Raw genomic sequence first — 18,994 nt, forward strand, 5'->3', positions numbered from 1 at the left:
ATCCCCTTTTTATCCTAAAGAGGTTATATAAGTAAAATAGACAGGATATGGGAAAGTAGAAAGAATGGACAGAAATGGTTATTCTAAGGATGATGGTGAAATGCCCAGAGGGAGCAGGGGATCGATCTATGGGCCGTGAGTCCTTGGGGGCTAGGCAGGCCGTGTGTAGCTTCGCAATCTCGATGCGGAGATAGCGACCCTCGCGCCCCGTACGGTACACATGTGAGGGCTATCCAAAAGGCCAAAGAATCGAGAACACCGCGGCGGATTCATCGGTTCATTGATAGGCCGGACCTTGTTTGGTTCCTAAACCCGAGCATCCTTGTCGTCGGAGAGCGAGACGGCTTGGAGAGCGAATCGCGACCCTGGACGCCTCGGGGCGTTGTGAATCTGACGTGTGGCTCTACCCGGCGCTAATGGAGTTAAGAAGCGTCGGCTTCGGTAGTGTCCGCCGCTAATCGCCGCTTATCGCCGCTTTGACCACAGGAACTGGAGATTATTACTGCAACCAAGAGCGATCTTATTGTGCGCTCCTCTCCTGCGCAGTGTGCCTTGTCTAACATCTGCTGTTCAGCTAAGGCTCTCCCTCTTGTGTCTGACGGCCCGGTGAAATCTTGAAGTCCCGCATAAGCACCAACCGCACCGCGGAGTACAATGGCTCGCCCGCCGCCTCCACCCAAGAGTCTGCTTGGCAGACACCGCCTCCTGGCGCCAACCGCGTCCGTCCGTGTCAGCCCGCTGTGCTTGGGCGGCATGAGTACGTCCCTGCAGTTTCAAATCCAATCGCTAGGGCAAGGCTGACCGTGTTCAAGGCTTGGGCAACAACTGGACTCCCCAGTTTGGCGAGTGCACCAAGGAGAATGCATTTGAGCTCCTGGACACGTTTTACGACCTCGGCGGCAACTTCATCGATACGTCCAATGTCTATCAAGGCGGTCAGAGCGAGGAGTGGATCGGCGAATGGTTGCAGAAGACTGGACGCCGGGATGAGATGGTCATTTCGACCAAGTACACCCTTGGCTATATGGCCGGCCGACCCGTGCAACAGAGCAACTTTGGTGGGACCGGTACGAAGAGCATGCATGTGGCCATTGAGGCTAGCCTGAAGAGACTCCGGACGGACTACATCGATCTGGTACGGGCGGAAATTCCATGCTGCCAATCACCCGTCCTGTAGGCTGACCCCACACAGTTCTACGTTCACAGCTGGGACTACGCCACCGAGATCCCCGAGTTGATGCAGTCCCTCAACACGCTGGTCCAGCAGCGCAAAGTCCTGTATCTTGGGATCAGTGATGCTCCTGCATGGGTGGTTGTGAAGGCCAACTGCTATGCTCGACAGCACGGCCTGCGTCCGTTCTCCGTATACCAGGGTCGTCTTTCTGCGCATGTGCGTGACATGGAGCGTGACATCATCCCAATGTGCCAGGACGAAGGCATGGCGATCCAAGCTTGGGGTGTCTTGGGCAATGGTATGTGAATGTATTACCCACTGTCGTCCGGAACCCTTTTTTTTTTTGACTAGGTACAGGTTATTTCCGGTCGCCTGAATCCGGACCAAAGGAAGAAGGGCGTAATACTCCCTTCATTACGACTGGCCGCGAGGCCCAAGTGTCTCAAGCATTAGATCGTGTGGCGAAGCGTCTCAATGTCCCCATTACTTCTGTTGCCATTGCGTATGTGATGCAGAAGGTAAGTTGAACCCCTATCTTCCGCGCGCTCTATGCGTCCGGCATACTGACTTCCTCGATCAAAAGGCGCCCTACGTGTATCCGATTCTCGGTGGCCGCAAAGTCGCCCATCTCAAAGCCAATATCGAAGCTCTTAGCTTGCAGCTCAGTCCGCAGGATGTCGCCGAGATCGAGAAAGGCTACGACTTCGATCCAGGCTTCCCTCACAATTTCATCAACATGGCAGGCAAAGCTCCCCGAGGACCGGAAGACGTCGCCATCCTCGCTTCGCTAGGCTATTTTGACTATGTTCAAGGTCCGCAGCCCGTTAAGCCGCACCAGGGAGAGCTTAATGCACCCTGGAAACCTTAAATGCCTAGGGGGATCTGAAGGGGATCGCTCAGGCCCAACTAGTGACAGCGATCAGCGATGTAAGGCATCTGGGGACTAAAACAAGTGCGTAACAAGAAATCATGAAACCTTTTGGCCTCAAAGGAATCTCGTCCCATATTGGGGGTTACAGTCGTTAGAAAGAATCAATGGAGAGGTCAATGTCGCGAGTTTGTGGGCCAATGTGGTGGCTGCTCTAAGGCTCTCTAAAATTCTATGATGTTGGAACACACTCGTAAAGTCTGATCCAGTAAAATGCGTGTGAGATGATTGAGCGTATTTCCTGAATTTTGCATGATCTGTCAATTTCCATGTCCAAAGTGTGATCTGTCCCTGTGTAATGATCCAGGCTAAAAGAACAGCAATGGAATCCCATTCCATAACTATTTTAGGCGACTCGATACAAGAATCTCAAGCATGGAGAGGGAACAAGGGCATGCGGATATGCCAGGAGATCGCATGACTAATTCACATGACCTGTCACATGACTATAAGCGCCAGTAATGCCATCACACTGTGCCTGTAGCACGTGGACATTAAGCTGCGAGATGGCAATGGTACAGATAGTAGAAAGATTTCAGCTTTGGCAATATGCAACAGCCCATATTACTATTTGTATGAAGCCTTGTGACCTGCCTCACTCTTGATTTAGCCCAGAGCTCCCATAGGTTGATATTGATACACTCAGGTGAAATAGGAGTGCATGTATGGTCGCCTAATAGGGACACAGAAGATAATATAACATACAGCTATATAGCACATAGCTGTCTTGAGTGCCCTTTTTTAATCCAGATACCACTCAGGGGTTGAAGTCGGTGAGCTGCCAAGCCGCTAAATCACATGGCCTGATATTTCCATGGAGGATAAATGTGAAGGGGTGGTGTGAGCAATGATATGATGGAAAGTGGGTTATTCCAAGGTATAGACTGATGATAGTTGATCTCCGCACAGAGCAGAGCGGACTCACAGAACACAATCTAGAAAGGGGATTGGGAATAGACAGTAGGAAAAGGATCTTTGAGGAATAATAATGAAGAGAATGCGTCCTCAGGGGTGTCAATCCCACCAAGAGCCAGAATACACTTGATTATGTGCATATAGAGCACATGATTAGACCTTACAGGGATCACATAACCTTCTGGAACACCTTTTGATTCTACAATTTGCGCTGATCCAATTCTGACTATGCATGTAGGCATCTGTGACAGCCCAGTCAATTTGATGATGTCAAAATGGCTGGCTGAATTCAGAAGAAAATCCTAACTTGAAGAAAAAATTTACATGAACGTGGGGAATTCTGTGTGCAGGTGCCTTCCTAATCACTCTGCCTCAGGCATCAAAACCTCATGCCGAGCCATCAGTGTCACACTCAATTGAGGCACCTGTCCCAATAAAACTAGTAATGTTTATGGTGTGTAGAGACACAATTTTTGTAAGGTAGCTTTCAAATTGTGAGTCCTTGTCGACTTTTAGGCACCGCTAGTATTGTGAAGATTTGTCGAATTTTACGACTAGTCAGCATCCGCTCGGTCACGTTGTGGATTTGTGTCTATTACCTATTTCGGTTAGCTAGTTGACCCCTTTATTCTGTCGTATTTAGGCCTAGATAGCCCCTAGATTCGAGGAATAGACCTTCATATATTCGAATGGGGGTAGTACGCCTGGAAACCGTGGCTGACAGTCCTCTAATGATTTCTCACAGACACGTGACTGAGGGAGTAATGATGTAAGGTAGGCACACTAAACCAAAATAGGATTGAATGCGAACAATTGATTCCAGCTGGTCACTTTTCTTATGATCATGTGATTAGATGCCCAATATCTACTAGAGCATTCTTTCTCCTCCACTCCAGCAACCAGGAAATACTTCAACCTATGTCTGAGTGAATAAGTGTTGTCAGGTGTGGCAACAATAGACTTTCTGGAGATGTTGATTCCCTGCTTGACACTCAAGAAGGCGTTCGCTACTGATTTTCACTGCCCTGCTCGGTAATTGCAACCAGTCACTATGACACACCATCAACTTCCTCCTGCTGCCGAAGATATTCGCAAGGAAATAAAGGAACTGATTCCTGAGACGGCCACTCGGTCGGGTTCACCTGGCCGGAGTCAAGCGAAGGTCTTCGACGAAGACAACAATGGGAACAAGACTTACAAAGGGGACTTACTCACGGCTAAGATATCTCATCTAACAGGTGAAATGAATATTGGCGATGTATGTTTCTTGGATTGCTCTTCAGGATGTTAGGCTGATCAAACATCCCGTTTGGCGTTTGGTATATTTCTCGAGGCCTACAAACTTTTAAAATGACCGGAAGCAAGTCTATCTAATACCTCTGTAGAAGAATATCACCCTGACGCCTGGGGGAGTACTGGAAGAAGGGTTTTACACCTACATCACAAACGATCCGACGATTAGCGCGGGGGCAACCGTTATATTTATTCTACCTCTTTAATATGGAATACCGGCTCTTCTTCATGTGTTTATATATCTTGTTCCCAGCGATTCTGTGTAAATGTTTTTTTCACTCGTACCAGAATGGCACGCAACCTGCGCACCAAAGCGGCTCGCAACAGAAATCGGCTTGCGCCAGCACAACATATCAAACCCTATATACGCAATCTTGTGTTTTCGTGTCGAACGACTTTCCTTTGTCCTTGTTTTATTGTTTTGGATCCATAGGTATGGACACTCCCTTGCCAGACCCAATCGCATTGCTGATCATGCTGCCTAGATTGCCTCTGTTTCTGGTCTCAGTTGGCTAGCCACCGCTGCCATGTCTTTGACCAATGTCCTTCTCCATATCCCCGCACCGGAAAAGGAGTTTGTCTGCAGGATTTCGATCTGCGGGATACTTTGCTGGACCTCTCTGTCCAATAACACTCGGATATTCGTAACTGCAAATAACCCTGCAGGGTGACTCTTTTCGAGGGCAGCTAGTGCTTTCTTCCCCCAGCTATTACGTTCAACCGCATTCTTCAAGTTTTAATGGTCGGGATCCGGAAAGGATGGGCGAAGGACCACCTTCAGAGGATGTTACAGACATCGCGGACAGTGAAGACAAACTGGGAGACAAGTATAACGCAGTGGTTAGTTCGATATCATCCCTCAGTGGATTAGTACATAACAGACACTGGAAACGATGGTTTGATCGAAGGAATTGCAGCCGAGCCAATGCTTCAGCTGCCAACACCATTGTTATCGCTTAGGTTGAGCAGACCAACATGGCGGCTTTGGGCCCTACATCCTGACTGGGCTTTGGCATATGCAGCTCGACCAATCCAGTAATACTGAACAGATACACGAGAGCATGTGACATCCAAAGCCGTCGCAAGCTGTAGCTGACTAAGCAAGGAACAAAATGCAGTCTAACAATCTCCTCTTATTCCACTACTCTATATCTCCTTGTCTACTCTACACAGGTACCTGAAGGACGTTATTTATGCTGTAGAACAGTTGCCATTGCGTCCTTTCACTACTTTCTATGAATGTCCCTTTTGGTGTTCTGTCGAAATCTCAAGAAGTCTCAAGGAATCCTCATATACGCACAGACTAACTGGCATATCCGGATGTCTCTCTCTATCCGACATTCAACTGTAACATTATTACCTAATCAGGCAGTTATAAAGCCAACCCCCCTGCCCTGCCTTTGCCCCTCTTTATTATTGACTACTTTTTTCATTTTTCGCCCCTTCACAAAAGAAAAAAAAGAGAGAGGGGAAAAAGGAAAGACAAAAAAAAAGAAACGAGAAGGAAAGGAAAAGTCTGGGCTTGAACACAGCCTCGTCTGTGCGCTGGCAAGGTAACTACTAGGGACTAAACTAGGTAGTTAACTATGCAAGAACGATTAGTTATTACAGTGTTATTGTAAGATCTATGCAATGTTCAGTTTCCTGTTCGGTGCATCTCGTTTGTGCTGTGCTCCACCAATATTTGGCAGTAAATAAGTAGGTAGGTAAAGCTAAGAAAAGAACAATAAAAAAAGAAATCTGCTCCACCTTATAGTTAGGTACTCCGTACTCCCGCCCGCTACCTATTTCCCGCTCCTCCTCGTAATCGTATTCGTGTTTAAACAGTTCCTAATATATATGCTGTATACAATGACATTTAGTTTACCTAGTTATATTCTTAATTTTTATTTCCTCCCCGCTTTACTGCACGGTTGCACCCCAGAAGCAACTTGTATCAAAGAAAAACAGAAAGGGTCGTGCGACCGCACTTTCGCTATACCTAACTAATGTTACCTAGTTACCTACTCGATTGGGTTTTCTTCTTTGTTCCTTTGCTCGGATCTCTCTGCCACTACCAAGCAGGGAGTCTGGATACTAGGTAGTAGTAATAGTAGTAAGTTAATTATTCGATATAACTAGTTCTACAGTACTACTAGTGGGTGACATGATGTTATATAGTTATACAATGGGTGTGCGTGACACGGTTTACCCTTGAACAGATGGAAGGGTTTAATAAATGAATAAATAGACGACTTGACTCTGAATTCATTCAAAACAATAAAATTATTAGTAGGACATAGTTATACGTAGCATTTTCGTTTCCTTAAAAAGAAGGCGAACGTTTAGATTGAAGAAAGATTTATCATTACTATCCAGATTACACTACTGTCTATTAACTAGTATGAATCCATGACATTCTTTCGCCCCTTTTAGTCTAAACAAGTGAGTAACTTTTCTTTTTTCTTTATTTCTTTTCCCCCCAAAACAATTCAATGATTAATTAACCTCGGCCGTCGGGAAACAGAAACAGAAACAAAAAAAAAGGTCTGTGTCCATAGTTAGAGGAGATACCCTTGTGAATTGGGCATTTGCGTACGTTAACTCCTGGAAATTGAGCCAGACCCCTGGTCGTTACTGTGCCCGTTGACACGACAGCCACGTATCCCGCATTGCGCTATGAGGCGGTGACGTATCGGCGGCCGTGAAAGAGGAGAAAGGTTGAGAAGAAGATGAGGAGGATGAAGAAGAAGAAGATGATGATGATGATGACCGAGTGGCCAGTCCGGTGGCCGATCCTCGGATGGAAGGGAGGGAGAGAGGGGGTGGGGAGGGCAGGTGGGAAACCCTAACCCAGCCAACTGACAGTCCCAACAGCAATAATCATTGCACGTGCATACTTCCAAGAAAAAAAAAAGAAACAAAGGGGCCGGGGGCATCACGACTTTTGCGCATTCAACTATTCAACTTCTTGTCCATCGTCACGCGCCACTGTGGACCCCAGGTCTTTAGGGCCAATACAGCCGCGTTCCCTGTCACCAAAGCGAACAGGCCGACAATGGTGCACATCCAGCCGGCGCCGATGCCGTCGATGAGCGGCTGGGTGATGACCGCGCCGGTGCACGAGAGGATGTTGCGCACAAAGTTGTTGAGGGCGACGCCGCTCGAGGACCGCCTGGGCGTGAACTCGGTCAGCATGGTGGTAACGGTGCCCATGACTAGCATCACACCGAGGCCAAAGACAAGGGAGGCGGCGCAGGGCACCGCCCAGTGCAGTCCCTTGTCAACCGTCCAGCCATACCATATCAAGCCCGCCGGGTACAGCGACGCCGCCAGCCAGATGTTCTCCTTCATGCGATCCTCGGGCAGGTACTTGAGCTTGCCGTTTTCGTCGTACCGGCCGGCCTTGCGCGCCTCGCGCGCCATGATGTAGTCGATCCACCGCCCGCCCAGCAGCGACGACACCGCCGACCCCAGCGTGGGCGCCAGATAGAGCAGTCCCACCTGCATCACCGTGAAGTTGTACGGAGGCTTGGCGAATTCGGCCTGGATCGACACGTTGAGCACGAACATTGACCCGAACGAGATCGCCGCCGACCACAGCGCCACGATGATTGGCGGGTGGCGCAGCATGGCCAGCACCTTGAAGGGGTTGACGATGCGTTTGACGAATTCGACGGCCTTGCTCGTCTCGGCGGGCGGCGCCGGCGGAGAGTCGCGCCTGGCCACCGTTTCGGGGAGGCACAGGAGGATCAGGATCAGCAAGACCCCGCCGAAGATGGTCAGGAACCACAGCGTGCTTCGCCAGCCAAACCCTTGCGTCAGAGCTCCTCCAATGATTGGCGCCAGTCCGGGTCCACAGAGAGGCCCCAGATAGAATACCCCCATGGCGCGACCTCTGACTTTGGGCTCCCAGATGTCGGAGACGGTGCCCGCGCCGACGGCCTGGACCGACGCCGCTGCCCCTCCACTCAGAACACGGAAGATGATGAGCATGGCGATGTTGACGCTGACCGCACTCAGGCACGAGAAGATCAGGAAGAGCAAGAAGGACCAGAGATAGACTGTCCGCCGTCCGTGTTTCTCCGAGAAAGAAGACCTGCGCAACCACCCTCAGCACTTGTATTCTGATATAGAATTTCGTCGAGTTTATTTATCGAGCGAAAACTCACCACCACAGCGGAGTAAAGGCCATTGCGAGCATGTAGAAGGCTAGCGATAGGTTGGTTACGGTGGGCGTAGTCTTGAGATCAACGGCAACCTCGGCCAGAGCAGCTATCTCATTCACGTTAGTCCACAAGTTTCTAACAACTATGTATGCCTTCTTTTTATTTCCCCTCCCCTCCCCCTTCTCCTTTCTGAGTTTTCTTTTTGTTCTGTCTCAGCCAGCTTTTGTGAATACTTACGATAGAAGATGGAAGAGCCGGTCGATGAGGTGATGGCGGCAAAGCTGACAATAATCGTCATCCACCATTTAGTTACATTACCGTAGTTATGCGGATTGGTAACCTCGGGAATGATGGCGAGGCTCGCAAAGAGACCTCGACGCTGCGATCTCGGGACCTTCTGTAGGGTTCGAGATTCCGCCTCGGTTTTGGACGTTTGTTTGGCAAGACCATTATTTGCTTGGTCCCCTTGCTTCTGTTCCTTGGAGCTGACCTCGGACGCGTCCTGCTGCTGAGGGTCGACATCTGGCTTTTTTTTCTCATCCAGCACGGCATTGGCGGTGTTGTTGCCCGTGCCGGCGCCTTCTCCCTTCTCCAAGTCCGGCGCCATCTCACCGGGCTGCGTAGGTCGAGGTTGGTGTCTAGTTCGAGCTGCGAGGCTAAGTCTTGACCGCGGGACACAATGCCGACGATCTGGGAGGACACGACAATTGATATTTCTTGTGCGCTCTTGTCCGTTCCGCAACCAGGACCTTGGAAGAAGGTATAGGACGAGAAGGAAGAAAACAAGGACGCAAGATCAAAGAAATAAACGAGTATAAAGGACCCAGAAAAGAAAAACAAAGAATCGTCTGCCCAGACAGTCGGTAAGTATCGGGTAGAACAGGCGGACATAAAGGACTTAACGCCTGTTCTGGCCCGGAGATAAAGTATGGATTGTACGGAGTATACCCAGCAGGCGGCATCGTTGGACTGTACACCTTCTTGCTGACAAGGGTGTACAGAGTAACTACGTCGCCCGGCCGTGGCTGCCAGCTTTTCCCCCGCCCCCTGTCCAAGCATTGACCAATGGGGAATGACTTTTGATTCCCGACACGATCTGACATGGAGATTCTGATAATGCCAACGACTGGCCGACTGCTATTCCTGAGCTCGACTTACGTGCTGACGTTGCACCCGTAGCTTCGGACAACCTCTCCTCTAGGTAGCCTGGCGATGCGATGGCCGGCGATCCAGATGTTTTCCTGGTTTTTTTTTTAATTATTTTGGAGCCTGGCCATGATAGTATTCCTACGACGACTACCAGCTAGTACTTTTTATGTTAGGTGCTTTTATTTAATAAAGACTTAGTACTAGATTACCATAAGATTTTAGGGTCGTCACCGTAGCAGCATACTGTACTATCGTGGCAGTTAACGGGATACCTTATCATTCTCGCCCTCATTCGTCCGATAACTACTGCCCCTCCGAGTCTCAGAACAATAGTTTGTGTCTCTGGATCAGAGAGGCGGTAAAGCCTTGGTTGACGTTCGTCGACGTTGTGCAGTTATTTATTTGTTGCTGACTACTATAGAATACTAACGTATGTACCGTCCATACGTACATTCATTACATATCCCTGCCTTCCTTCCTTACTTGGTACTCACCCATACATACATATAGCGAGTGCTGCTATAGTTCCTCACAGCGCCCTGCCGATGATCTTGGAGAATTCTATCTAGGCAGGGAGAGAGGGGCAAAAAATACAAAAGTGAAACCAAAAGTCTTCCTGTTCCATCTCCTTAATTAAAAACGAGACATGTACGGAAAGTAGAGCCAAATCAACAGAAGGAGACGGCTGGCATGTTCTAGATTAAATAATAAAAAAAAAGGACCCTTTGGAGCTCTCCTATGCACTATGCATAGAGTCTAATTGATGACTGCTTCTCCACCTCTGTATGTATGTACAGTACATGTAGGATTCTGACCCATGGCGTGCCCCCTCGTTCTTATTCCAAAACGGAGGTGAAATCCTAGGCCATCATCACCATCCATCGTCATCGTCGTCGTCGTCGTCGTCGTCATCCGTCATTTCAATACCCAGCCTGCATATCGTTCCCGGCCACCAGGCATCAGGATACAGTGAATCTCACTGACCTTTTTTTTTTGGAACTTGTCAGGCTCGAGTTACGATGTTTCAAATACGCCCCGGGGCCCGATAAGAGCTTTTTTCGAGGTCTCCGTTTTCGACAACAGATGGTCTTATATAATCCAGAGAGCAACCGTCGTATCACAACGTCTGAAGTCAAGTACAGCCTTCTAGTATGGTTCCTGTCATCGTATTCTGTTCTTCCATACAGATGGTCATGAAATTGGAGAAGAGGGTACGATATTACGTCTTCCATCTCCTTAGTACAATCAATTTAGAGTATAACATATAACATAAATAAACACATATGATTCGCGAGCCTCGCCAGAAGTCTTAACGCTCCTGCAGCAACCTTTGGTGTACTTATTGGGGGCTTTGCTTTAGGGTTCAGATAAGACAACGCGAATATAAGTCGTCCTCTTGTTGTGACGGACGCACAGCCCGATACAACCAATACAGCCATACATACCCCTCGACCCATCCATATATCTGACCGACAATGTACGTATAACATTGCCGCGGGCATTTCAAAAATATCTTTTCTGGTTTCCTGATTTCTCCAGGTTTTGCATTGACAGAAAGCGGGTATTCCACTGGGGACCAAGCAACTAGTAGTAGTCATCTTGCTTTTGATCTTGTCATTCGTCATGTCCGGCAATCAGCCTCTGATCCCCGGGCAGCCAAAACTACGTTCCAGTTGCGACGGATGCGGTGCTGCGAAGGTGAAGTGTGACCGGGGCCAGCCCGAGTGCGGACGCTGCATCTCCAACGGCATACAATGCATCTACGGCGTGTCGAGGAAAATGGGAAAGCCGCCGAGGCATCGTCCAACTCTCTCCAGAGGGACTTCTACTGACCGGCCCGGTAGCACCGGAATGGGCCAGCTTGACAATGGCAGCGGCAACGCCGGCGATATCATGCAAGATGTCGAACCGTTTCTCAACGCACAGACATGTCCACGGCCTGGAATACAGTCGACGACAACCCTGCCAAACTTGCCGTCAGCCTCGATGCTTTAGACGGCTTGTATGGCAGCCTGTCAGGGTCGTCTCTCCCGACGCCAGCTCCCCACGAGCTCGGCGACTGGACCATGACGGACAGTATCCTCGCCGTGAATCTGCAGCCGGGCCCCCTGTCGACACCAGAGTCACCCTACTGGGACAGCTGCCCGTCAACGGGGCCACGACAACACCAGGCCGAGAAGAGCTCCCATCCCGACGGCGCCTCAATGTCGTCTTCAGGGACCAGCGGGAGCCACGACTGCGCAAGGGAAGCATACGAGATCCTCGAGAGCCTGTCTTTCCTCAGCCTCAGCAAGGCTCACTCGGCGACTTCGTCAAGCGCGTCCTCGTCGTCGGCCGCCGGGGGCAGTGCCAATCACGTGCCCCTGGATCATGTGCTGCGAGTCAACCGCGAGACAAGCGAGCGACTCGCCCCTCTCCTGTCCTGCTCCTGTGCCAGATCGCCGCATCTCGCATTGCTCTATGCATCGATCATCTCCCGCATTCTGGTCTGGTACCAGCAGGCCGCTAGCTGCTGCATGCAGTCTGCTCCGTGGAACCGCGCCACGTCTTCCGGCAGCGCCGTGAGTCCTGCTGGCGCCAGCTGCACCTCCGCGTCGACACAGCCGGCCGGCCCCTCGGTTGTCAAAGCGAAGATGGCAATTGGCACGTTCAACGTCGATGATCCTCGGGTCCAGACTGCCCTCGAGATTCAGCTGCTGTCCGCCGAGATGAGAAGAGCCGGCCACCTGATCGACCAATTTCTGTCACACTATTTGGGCAGCCAGGGTTCTACTGCTGAGGAATCTACTTCCTACGGTATTAAAAATTTGTATCAGAGTCTGAATTCATGGCTTAGAACCGAGCATGCAAGAATAACCCAGATGATGGCTTCCAAATTAACTGAGCTTAACACATGAATCTAGCGGTTACAAGTATAACCGATTTTTGCCTCTTCTGCACCTTTCTTTTTTCCTTTTCTTTTCTTCTTTTTTCTTTCTTCCCATTCTCATCTATTCAGGATTCTCTAGCCTGGTCTAGAAGTCTTTGACCCATGATTCCTTTTTCCCTTCTCCCCCCTCTTCCGCTTGCTAACCCCATACCTAATTGTCATCCTCCGTTCCTTTTACCTATTGAACCATGCCATTGATGTCAACCGGGATGCCTCTAAGCTCATAGCCCTCCTTGCTTGCAATCTCCCATTGTTCCTTGACAATTCGAAGCCTGTCCTCACTCCAGGGCACAAATCTCGCAGCGAAGGGCTTAGGGATGGTGAAACCGGCGTCCGGGTATGCATTTTCACTCAGGTCCATCTCGGCCTCGACACCATTTACCAGCGGTGGCCGGATTTGAAACGCCCACAGGATGTGGGATAGCGCAATGTTGAGTGAATTTTCCGCCAGGCGCGCTCCAGGACAGGTTCTCCAGCCCGTGCTGAAGGTGAAATGGTCACGCTTATACGGATTGCTCATGGCCGCGTAGTCCGAGCTGTACAGATGATGTTCAATGCATCGTTCGGGCATGAACTCAAACGGCTTCTCGAACCTCCGGGGATCGTAGTGCAAAAAGGCCGTGTTGGCAAGCAGCACGGTTCTCTTGGGGATGACGTGTCCCTTGTACATGACATCTGCGTCGGTGTAATGCCGGATGCATGGGGAGAGAATGGGGTTCATTCGGAGCATTTCTTTGACACAGGCGCGGATATAAGGCAGGTTGCTGATATCCTCGAACGTGGGCAGGCGGTTTGGCCCGACTACCCGCATGAGCTCCTCCTGGGCTTTCTCCTGTACGCGCTGGTTCGCGGCAAGGTGAAGCACGAGGCTGTTCAGCGTAGCTGCCGATGTCTCGAAACCGGCTTCGACGAGCCCGCCGGCGACCCAAGCCAAATCCTCTTCATTGAGTCCCTGGGCATACCATGACTCTCTGCGCTCGAGAATCTCGCGCGCGTAGCAGTGAGGAGCCTTTCCTTCCTCTAACTGCTTCTCCAGTCGCCGCCAGAGTCCCATCTTTATGTCCAGGACCTCCTTAGCAGCTGCTTCGGCAGTTTTCCGACCAGGCTGGAGCCACTTTGGCAGGCGAGCCAGGGGCGGCACTTCGTCGACAATGAAGGCGCCCGGCCGCGAGGTTCGCCTCAGTATTGCCTGGCTTCTCACTGCGTTCTGCGCATCCGGGTGGTCCCAACTCTTGATGCGCGTGCCGAACGTATTGGTCATGATGATGCTGAACGCGTACCGGCGCATATGATGGTAGAAGTCGCGCTGATTGTCGTTGTTGGTGGCCAGGTCGTAGAGCAATTGTTTTGCCTCGAACTCCTGGCTGGGGACAAACGTTGCCGTCATGGGCACCGTGGTGATGCGGCGCACAACGGCTCGCTGGGTGCGCCAGTGTGGTCCATAGGGCATTGTGGGCATGCGCTTGCCCCCCGTAACGATGTCGTGGCCCATGGGCGAAGGGGCCTTGGAGGACGTGTTGACGGCCTGCTTTTCGAGGATCTCCCAAACAGCTTCGGGAGTGTTGATGACCACCCAGTTGTACCAGCCGACGCGAATCTTGAAGATATCGCCATATTCCAGCGCCCACTTTCGGAAGAGCGCAGGCGCCTTGGGGGGGGAGCTTGTAGCCGACGCCAATCAACGGGTAGCCCTTGGGCCCGGGTATCGTATCCAGCCGGCGGTCACGGAACAGCCATGAGAGCAGGACGATAATGCCCAGCACTACGGCGAGCGTTGTGAATCTGTGGCTTTGGTATACAGGCAGTATTTCGTCCATCTTGATGGACGTCCAGCGAGACAAACACGAGACAACCAGAAGCCTAGTTTTGAATTTGGGCGAGCAGCACTGCTAGTAGTTAGCTAGTACTGTGTACTAGTGTACATATTTGATATTGGGACACCAGTGACAACAAAACGGCTGCGTATCCAGTTTTATATTCCAACAACCTGGAATCGAGAAAAGCCCAACTGCCACTATCTTTCTTGCTTACTTAAGATAAAACGGTCATTGGATAGGGCCCCGACGGGCCTGGTGACACTGCCTTGTTTCCTTTGTGTTGCAGATAGCCTAGATCTACACCTCTTGGCTAAGCCGAAAACACGTAGAGGGGTTCCCCAGAGATACGAAGCCCTGGCATGGGTGGCAAATAAAAAAAATACACCGACACCCGCTTTGTTACTGCAGATGGGGTTTCCATGCATGCACCATTGCACTGACACGCAGCCAGAGCGTCCAAGACGCCTTTTGGAGAACGTCCGCCGGCTCCTTCAATGGCTATAGGTAACTGTTAGTTGGTAGTAGTACTGCTAAAATGGGAAGGGGATGATCGCAATTGCAATTGCTTTTGCTTGCCTGGGACTGGGAACCGAACATCCCCGAGATGAATCCCTGCTTCGCCCCGACGTTTCGGTACCCGAATAAGGCGCTAGTAGTAGTAGTGTGGTCAACAGAACTCGGTCGTAAGCCGATATAACTCCAGCTCAGTGGTGGTCTTGATGACGACAGACGAGCAGCAGCCTTTTGCTGCTCGGTAGTCGGTCGAACAATGTACAGTACGTATGTATGTACGTACATCCATCCATACATACATACATACGAATCTCATTTCTATAAGCCCCGCGATGACTGCATGTCTTAAAACTTGGAATTAAAGACGACTGATCTATCTCTGCTTAGGCAGTGGATATGTCCGTCTATTAGAATAATAGAACAGCCAGCCTATCCTTACGATAACAACAAGAATAACTTTGTTTCCACTCCCCCCATTGCCCTACCAGATACATGATTCCACCGCAGATGTGCCATTTCAAATTATAGGCTGTCTGTGCTGTGCCAACACATCATCATAGATCAGCAGTAGCTACGTTGTCCCTCACTTCTTGCTTTTTTTTTTCCTTTGGTGGATAATTGTGCGTTCATAAGCACAGAGCAACCATGCCCAAGATATTGTGCCTCCATGGGCACGGCACGAGCGCGTCGATCTTCAAATCGCAAACGGGTAAGCAGTGCTGATTCTCTACAGAGAGTGATGTATAGTTAGTATATACTAGTTTGGGGCACTCATCTCGTTAAGAAGTTACTAGCTCTCTCTTGGTCTTTTGTCCGCTGCTAACGCAATTCGCTTTCCAACAAAACACACAGCGGCCTTCCGTGCAAAGCTCGACAAGAGTTACGTGTTCGACTTTGTCGACGCACCTTTCGCCAGCAAGCCGGCACCCGGCATTGACGCCATCTACAAGAAGGAGAAGACGTACACATGGTGGCCGCAAGCAACACCGGAGGCCATCCGCGCGGCGCACCTGTGGGTGGCCGAGTACGCGCGCGAGCACGGCCCGTACGATGCCGTGTGTTGTTTCTCCCAGGGATGCTCGCTGGCGTCGACAATGGCGTTGTACCGGGCGATCGGCTCGCCGGCAAACAGAGGCCGACCTGGGACCGAGGCCGAGGAAGAGACGCTGCCCTTCCGGGCAGCCATCTTCATCTGCGGCGGCGTGCCGCTGTCGGCGCTCGAAGACATGGGGCTCGAGGTGCCGCCGCGCGCCTACGAGATCAGCCAGCGTACAGGCCAGCTGTTGAACAGCACCGCCGGGCGCCTGACAGAGCTGGCAGCCAACCTGAAGCTGATCAGGCCCGGCGTCGGCCTTTGGGACGGCAATTTGCACGACGGCCGGCTGGTGCACGATCCCAGTGTCAGGCCGGACCCCAGCGACGTCTTCGGCCTCGACTTCACCCGCTTCCACGCCCGCGCGCGCATCACAATCCCCACGGTGCATATCTACGGTTCCAAGGACCCTAGATGGCCCGCCAGTATTCAGCTGGCCGAGTTCTGCGATGACAAGATGGAGTACGACCACGGCGGCGGTCATGATATCCCGCGCTCGACAGAGGTGTCGAACCGCATCGCGGACATGATCCGGCAGGTCATGGCCCGAATCCAACGACCCGCAGAGAGATTAGAGCCTGCAAGCCATGTGGTATTGAAGCAATCTGTCGATGTGCGTACCGGTCAGCCGGCCGTTAGTGTCTAGGACACTAGGATTTGTAGTTTGGTTACGTCATTTCAACTTCGGTGTATATAGTTAGATTTCATACCAGTAATGTGCGCATGCCTAGAGTCGTTCCTTATTTTTTTTTGTTTGTTCTCAAAGAGGAGAAGGCAATAGCTAGCATGAAGAGCTCTGGCAGTGTTTTTCATATCCAGGGACACGAACAGGATTAGGGTTTTGTTGCACAAAGCAACCCAATTAACTACCATTCGCAGGTTTTTTTTATAGCATACTATCACATAAAAAAAGGAAAGGAAGGGAAAGGAAAGTCCACGATATTAGGTTCACTGAATTCTGAAATTAGTCATGTTAGAACGTATAGCCAACAGCCCGCTAGTCGGAGATGGCAGGCTGCTTTATATATCCAAAACAGGTAACTAATTCCCGATTCGGACTCCGCTTTACCGGATTCAGATCGCGACGACGTTAGTAGTTAGGGCTTTGAGGTTCCAACCATCTAACTATTAATCTAACTTATATGAATGGCTTTTACAGGATTTGGAAATATTCAGTTCGCTTTTTTATTTTTCATTTTTCAGTGTTTGAACATAGGAAACAAAGAAGCTTCATGGATGTGATCTCATAAGCTAAAGAAGGGAAAAGAGAAAGAGAGAGAAAGATGAAAGAAGTCCATTTTCATTTCTTTTCCAAACTCTGCGCTATGATCCCCTTTCAGGATGAGATCGGGTGTTTTGTTAACAGATGGACTGTTCTGTTTGCATCAAGCAGCATGCAATCTGCCCGGTGCTATGAGTACATCATAACCCTAAAGAAACCCCGCACCATGCAAGGCCAGATTTTCTCTCTCTCTTCTCCCTCCATACAAAGAATCACAATAAAATAAAAGAAAATAATAGAAAAAACACCGCATCCATGCTACTCCCCATGCAGTCATGCCACCCCACTCATTCACCTCAATCCCAATCATAGATCTCTCCCTGGCATCTCCTTCATCCCCAGCAGCAGATAGAAAGCAGCTGCTGGCCCGGCTCTACGACGCACTCACGAGAGTCGGTTTTCTCTATGTATCCAACCACGGCGTGACCCCGCAAGTCATCGCAGACCTGGTCGATGCCCTGCCGCGATTGTTCTCCGTGTCCGACACGGCAAAGGCAGAAATCGCATTGCACAACTCGCCGCATTTCCTGGGGTATTCCAGCGTCGGCGCCGAAACTACCGCCGGCAGGACCGATTGGAGAGAATAAGTTGAGTTTGCCACAGAGCTGGACGCTGTCTGGACGCCGGAGAACGGATTTCCGCTGTATGAGCGATTAGAGAGGCCTAATTAGGTAGGTGTACCTGATATACTCTGATTCCATTCGGTCACCATCTAGGACTATGCCCCCGCCTTAGTCCTTTTTTTAAAAAAAAATTTCTGGAATCAAAATGCTAACAAACAATGTACCCAGTGGCCGTCCGAATACCCCCAGCTGCGGGCAATCGTCGAGAGATATCCATGAGCTGACGGCTCTGGGCGAGCGCTTCCTGCGTCTCGCCGCCGAAGCACTGTCACTGCCGCCCGAGACCTTTTTCTCGTTTCTGCCGGAGCAGCATCGCCTGAAGCTTGCGCATTATCCGGCAGCGTCCAGCAGCAGCGCCCCAGCGCGGACGGAACAGGGAGTCGGCCCGCACAAGACTCGTCCGGCTGGTGGACGTTTCTGCTGCAGGCGTCGCCGCCCGACATCAAAGGCTTGCAGGCCCTCAACCGCGACGGTCAGTGGATCGACGTGCCCAATATCCCCGGTACGTTTGTGGTGAACATCGGCCAGGCGTTCGAAGTCGTCACAACGGCTTGTGCAAGGCGACGGTGCATCGCGTGCTCTCAGGTCCTCGCGAGAGGTACAGTGTCCCATTTTTCCAGGGCGTCAGGGGCAGTTTGACCAAGGCCGAGGCCGTCGGCTCGTTGAAGGAGTATTTTGCGACCCTGCTGAATGACCAAGCCCTTCGTCGCAGTGATCCCACTACTCCCACTTCTAATACTACTAGCTCTGCGGCAGAAGAGGAGATCGATTCGCCGTTTCTCCGTGGAAAGTACGATACTTGGGGCGAGTCGTAGTTGAGGACAAAAATCAGATCGCATCGTGACGTCGGGAAAAAGTTCTATGGCCATGTCTATGACAAGTATGTCAAGGATGATCAATGACTTGTATATGTATATATATACAACTATGTCTGGATCGGCATGAAAACAACAAAAGGTACTAACTGTATCTGAGAACACACACACACACACAAAAAGAAAAAAGAAGAAGAAGAAGAAAAAGAAAAAAGAAAAAGATTTCCTTGCATGCCTTGAATGAAAATCCATATGAGGAAATTGAAAATCACTGCGGCTTTTGATGCTTCCGAATTTGATGGGATGCTGCAGATT

General features: G+C 50.6%; 7 protein-coding genes across 7 annotated transcripts; 5 read left to right on the forward strand and 2 right to left on the reverse strand.

The window, feature by feature from the left end:
• Positions 1–654: 654 nt before the first annotated feature.
• On the forward strand, positions 655–2,042 carry T310_1536 (Aryl-alcohol dehydrogenase (NADP(+)); the record flags this gene model as incomplete). The annotated part of the gene is made up of 5 exons (XM_013475573.1): positions 655–757; positions 813–1,135; positions 1,193–1,472; positions 1,526–1,692; positions 1,758–2,042. 5 exons carry the CDS (start codon positions 655–657, stop codon positions 2,040–2,042), a joined length of 1,158 nt encoding a protein of 385 aa, XP_013331027.1.
• A 2,026-nt stretch (positions 2,043–4,068) lies between these two features.
• T310_1537 (Uncharacterized protein) lies at positions 4,069–4,516 on the forward strand (the record flags this gene model as incomplete). Its single annotated transcript, XM_013475574.1, has 2 exons — positions 4,069–4,275; positions 4,403–4,516. The coding sequence occupies 2 exons, from the start codon at positions 4,069–4,071 to the stop codon at positions 4,514–4,516; spliced, it is 321 nt and encodes a 106-aa protein (XP_013331028.1).
• A 2,728-nt stretch (positions 4,517–7,244) lies between these two features.
• On the reverse strand, positions 7,245–10,064 carry T310_1538 (uncharacterized protein; the record flags this gene model as incomplete). Its single annotated transcript, XM_013475575.1, has 5 exons — positions 7,245–8,388; positions 8,462–8,564; positions 8,696–9,148; positions 9,617–9,761; positions 10,059–10,064. The coding sequence occupies 5 exons, from the start codon at positions 10,062–10,064 to the stop codon at positions 7,245–7,247; spliced, it is 1,851 nt and encodes a 616-aa protein (XP_013331029.1).
• A 1,166-nt stretch (positions 10,065–11,230) lies between these two features.
• On the forward strand, positions 11,231–12,504 carry T310_1539 (uncharacterized protein; the record flags this gene model as incomplete). The annotated part of the gene is made up of 2 exons (XM_013475576.1): positions 11,231–11,447; positions 11,534–12,504. 2 exons carry the CDS (start codon positions 11,231–11,233, stop codon positions 12,502–12,504), a joined length of 1,188 nt encoding a protein of 395 aa, XP_013331030.1.
• Positions 12,505–12,714: 210 nt separating this feature from the next.
• Positions 12,715–14,353, reverse strand: T310_1540 (Cytochrome P450 CYP2 subfamily; the record flags this gene model as incomplete). The annotated part of the gene is made up of 2 exons (XM_013475577.1): positions 12,715–14,133; positions 14,165–14,353. 2 exons carry the CDS (start codon positions 14,351–14,353, stop codon positions 12,715–12,717), a joined length of 1,608 nt encoding a protein of 535 aa, XP_013331031.1.
• Positions 14,354–15,511: 1,158 nt separating this feature from the next.
• T310_1541 (Uncharacterized protein) lies at positions 15,512–16,605 on the forward strand (the record flags this gene model as incomplete). The annotated part of the gene is made up of 2 exons (XM_013475578.1): positions 15,512–15,575; positions 15,719–16,605. 2 exons carry the CDS (start codon positions 15,512–15,514, stop codon positions 16,603–16,605), a joined length of 951 nt encoding a protein of 316 aa, XP_013331032.1.
• Positions 16,606–18,009: 1,404 nt separating this feature from the next.
• T310_1542 (uncharacterized protein) lies at positions 18,010–18,679 on the forward strand (the record flags this gene model as incomplete). Its single annotated transcript, XM_013475579.1, has 2 exons — positions 18,010–18,366; positions 18,485–18,679. The coding sequence occupies 2 exons, from the start codon at positions 18,010–18,012 to the stop codon at positions 18,677–18,679; spliced, it is 552 nt and encodes a 183-aa protein (XP_013331033.1).
• Positions 18,680–18,994: the final 315 nt, after the last annotated feature.

The sequence above is a fragment of the Rasamsonia emersonii genome (genome assembly GCF_000968595.1).
Source record: "Rasamsonia emersonii CBS 393.64 chromosome Unknown ctg1118621759992, whole genome shotgun sequence".
In the NCBI taxonomy this organism is placed as follows: Eukaryota; Fungi; Ascomycota; class Eurotiomycetes; order Eurotiales; family Trichocomaceae; genus Rasamsonia; species Rasamsonia emersonii.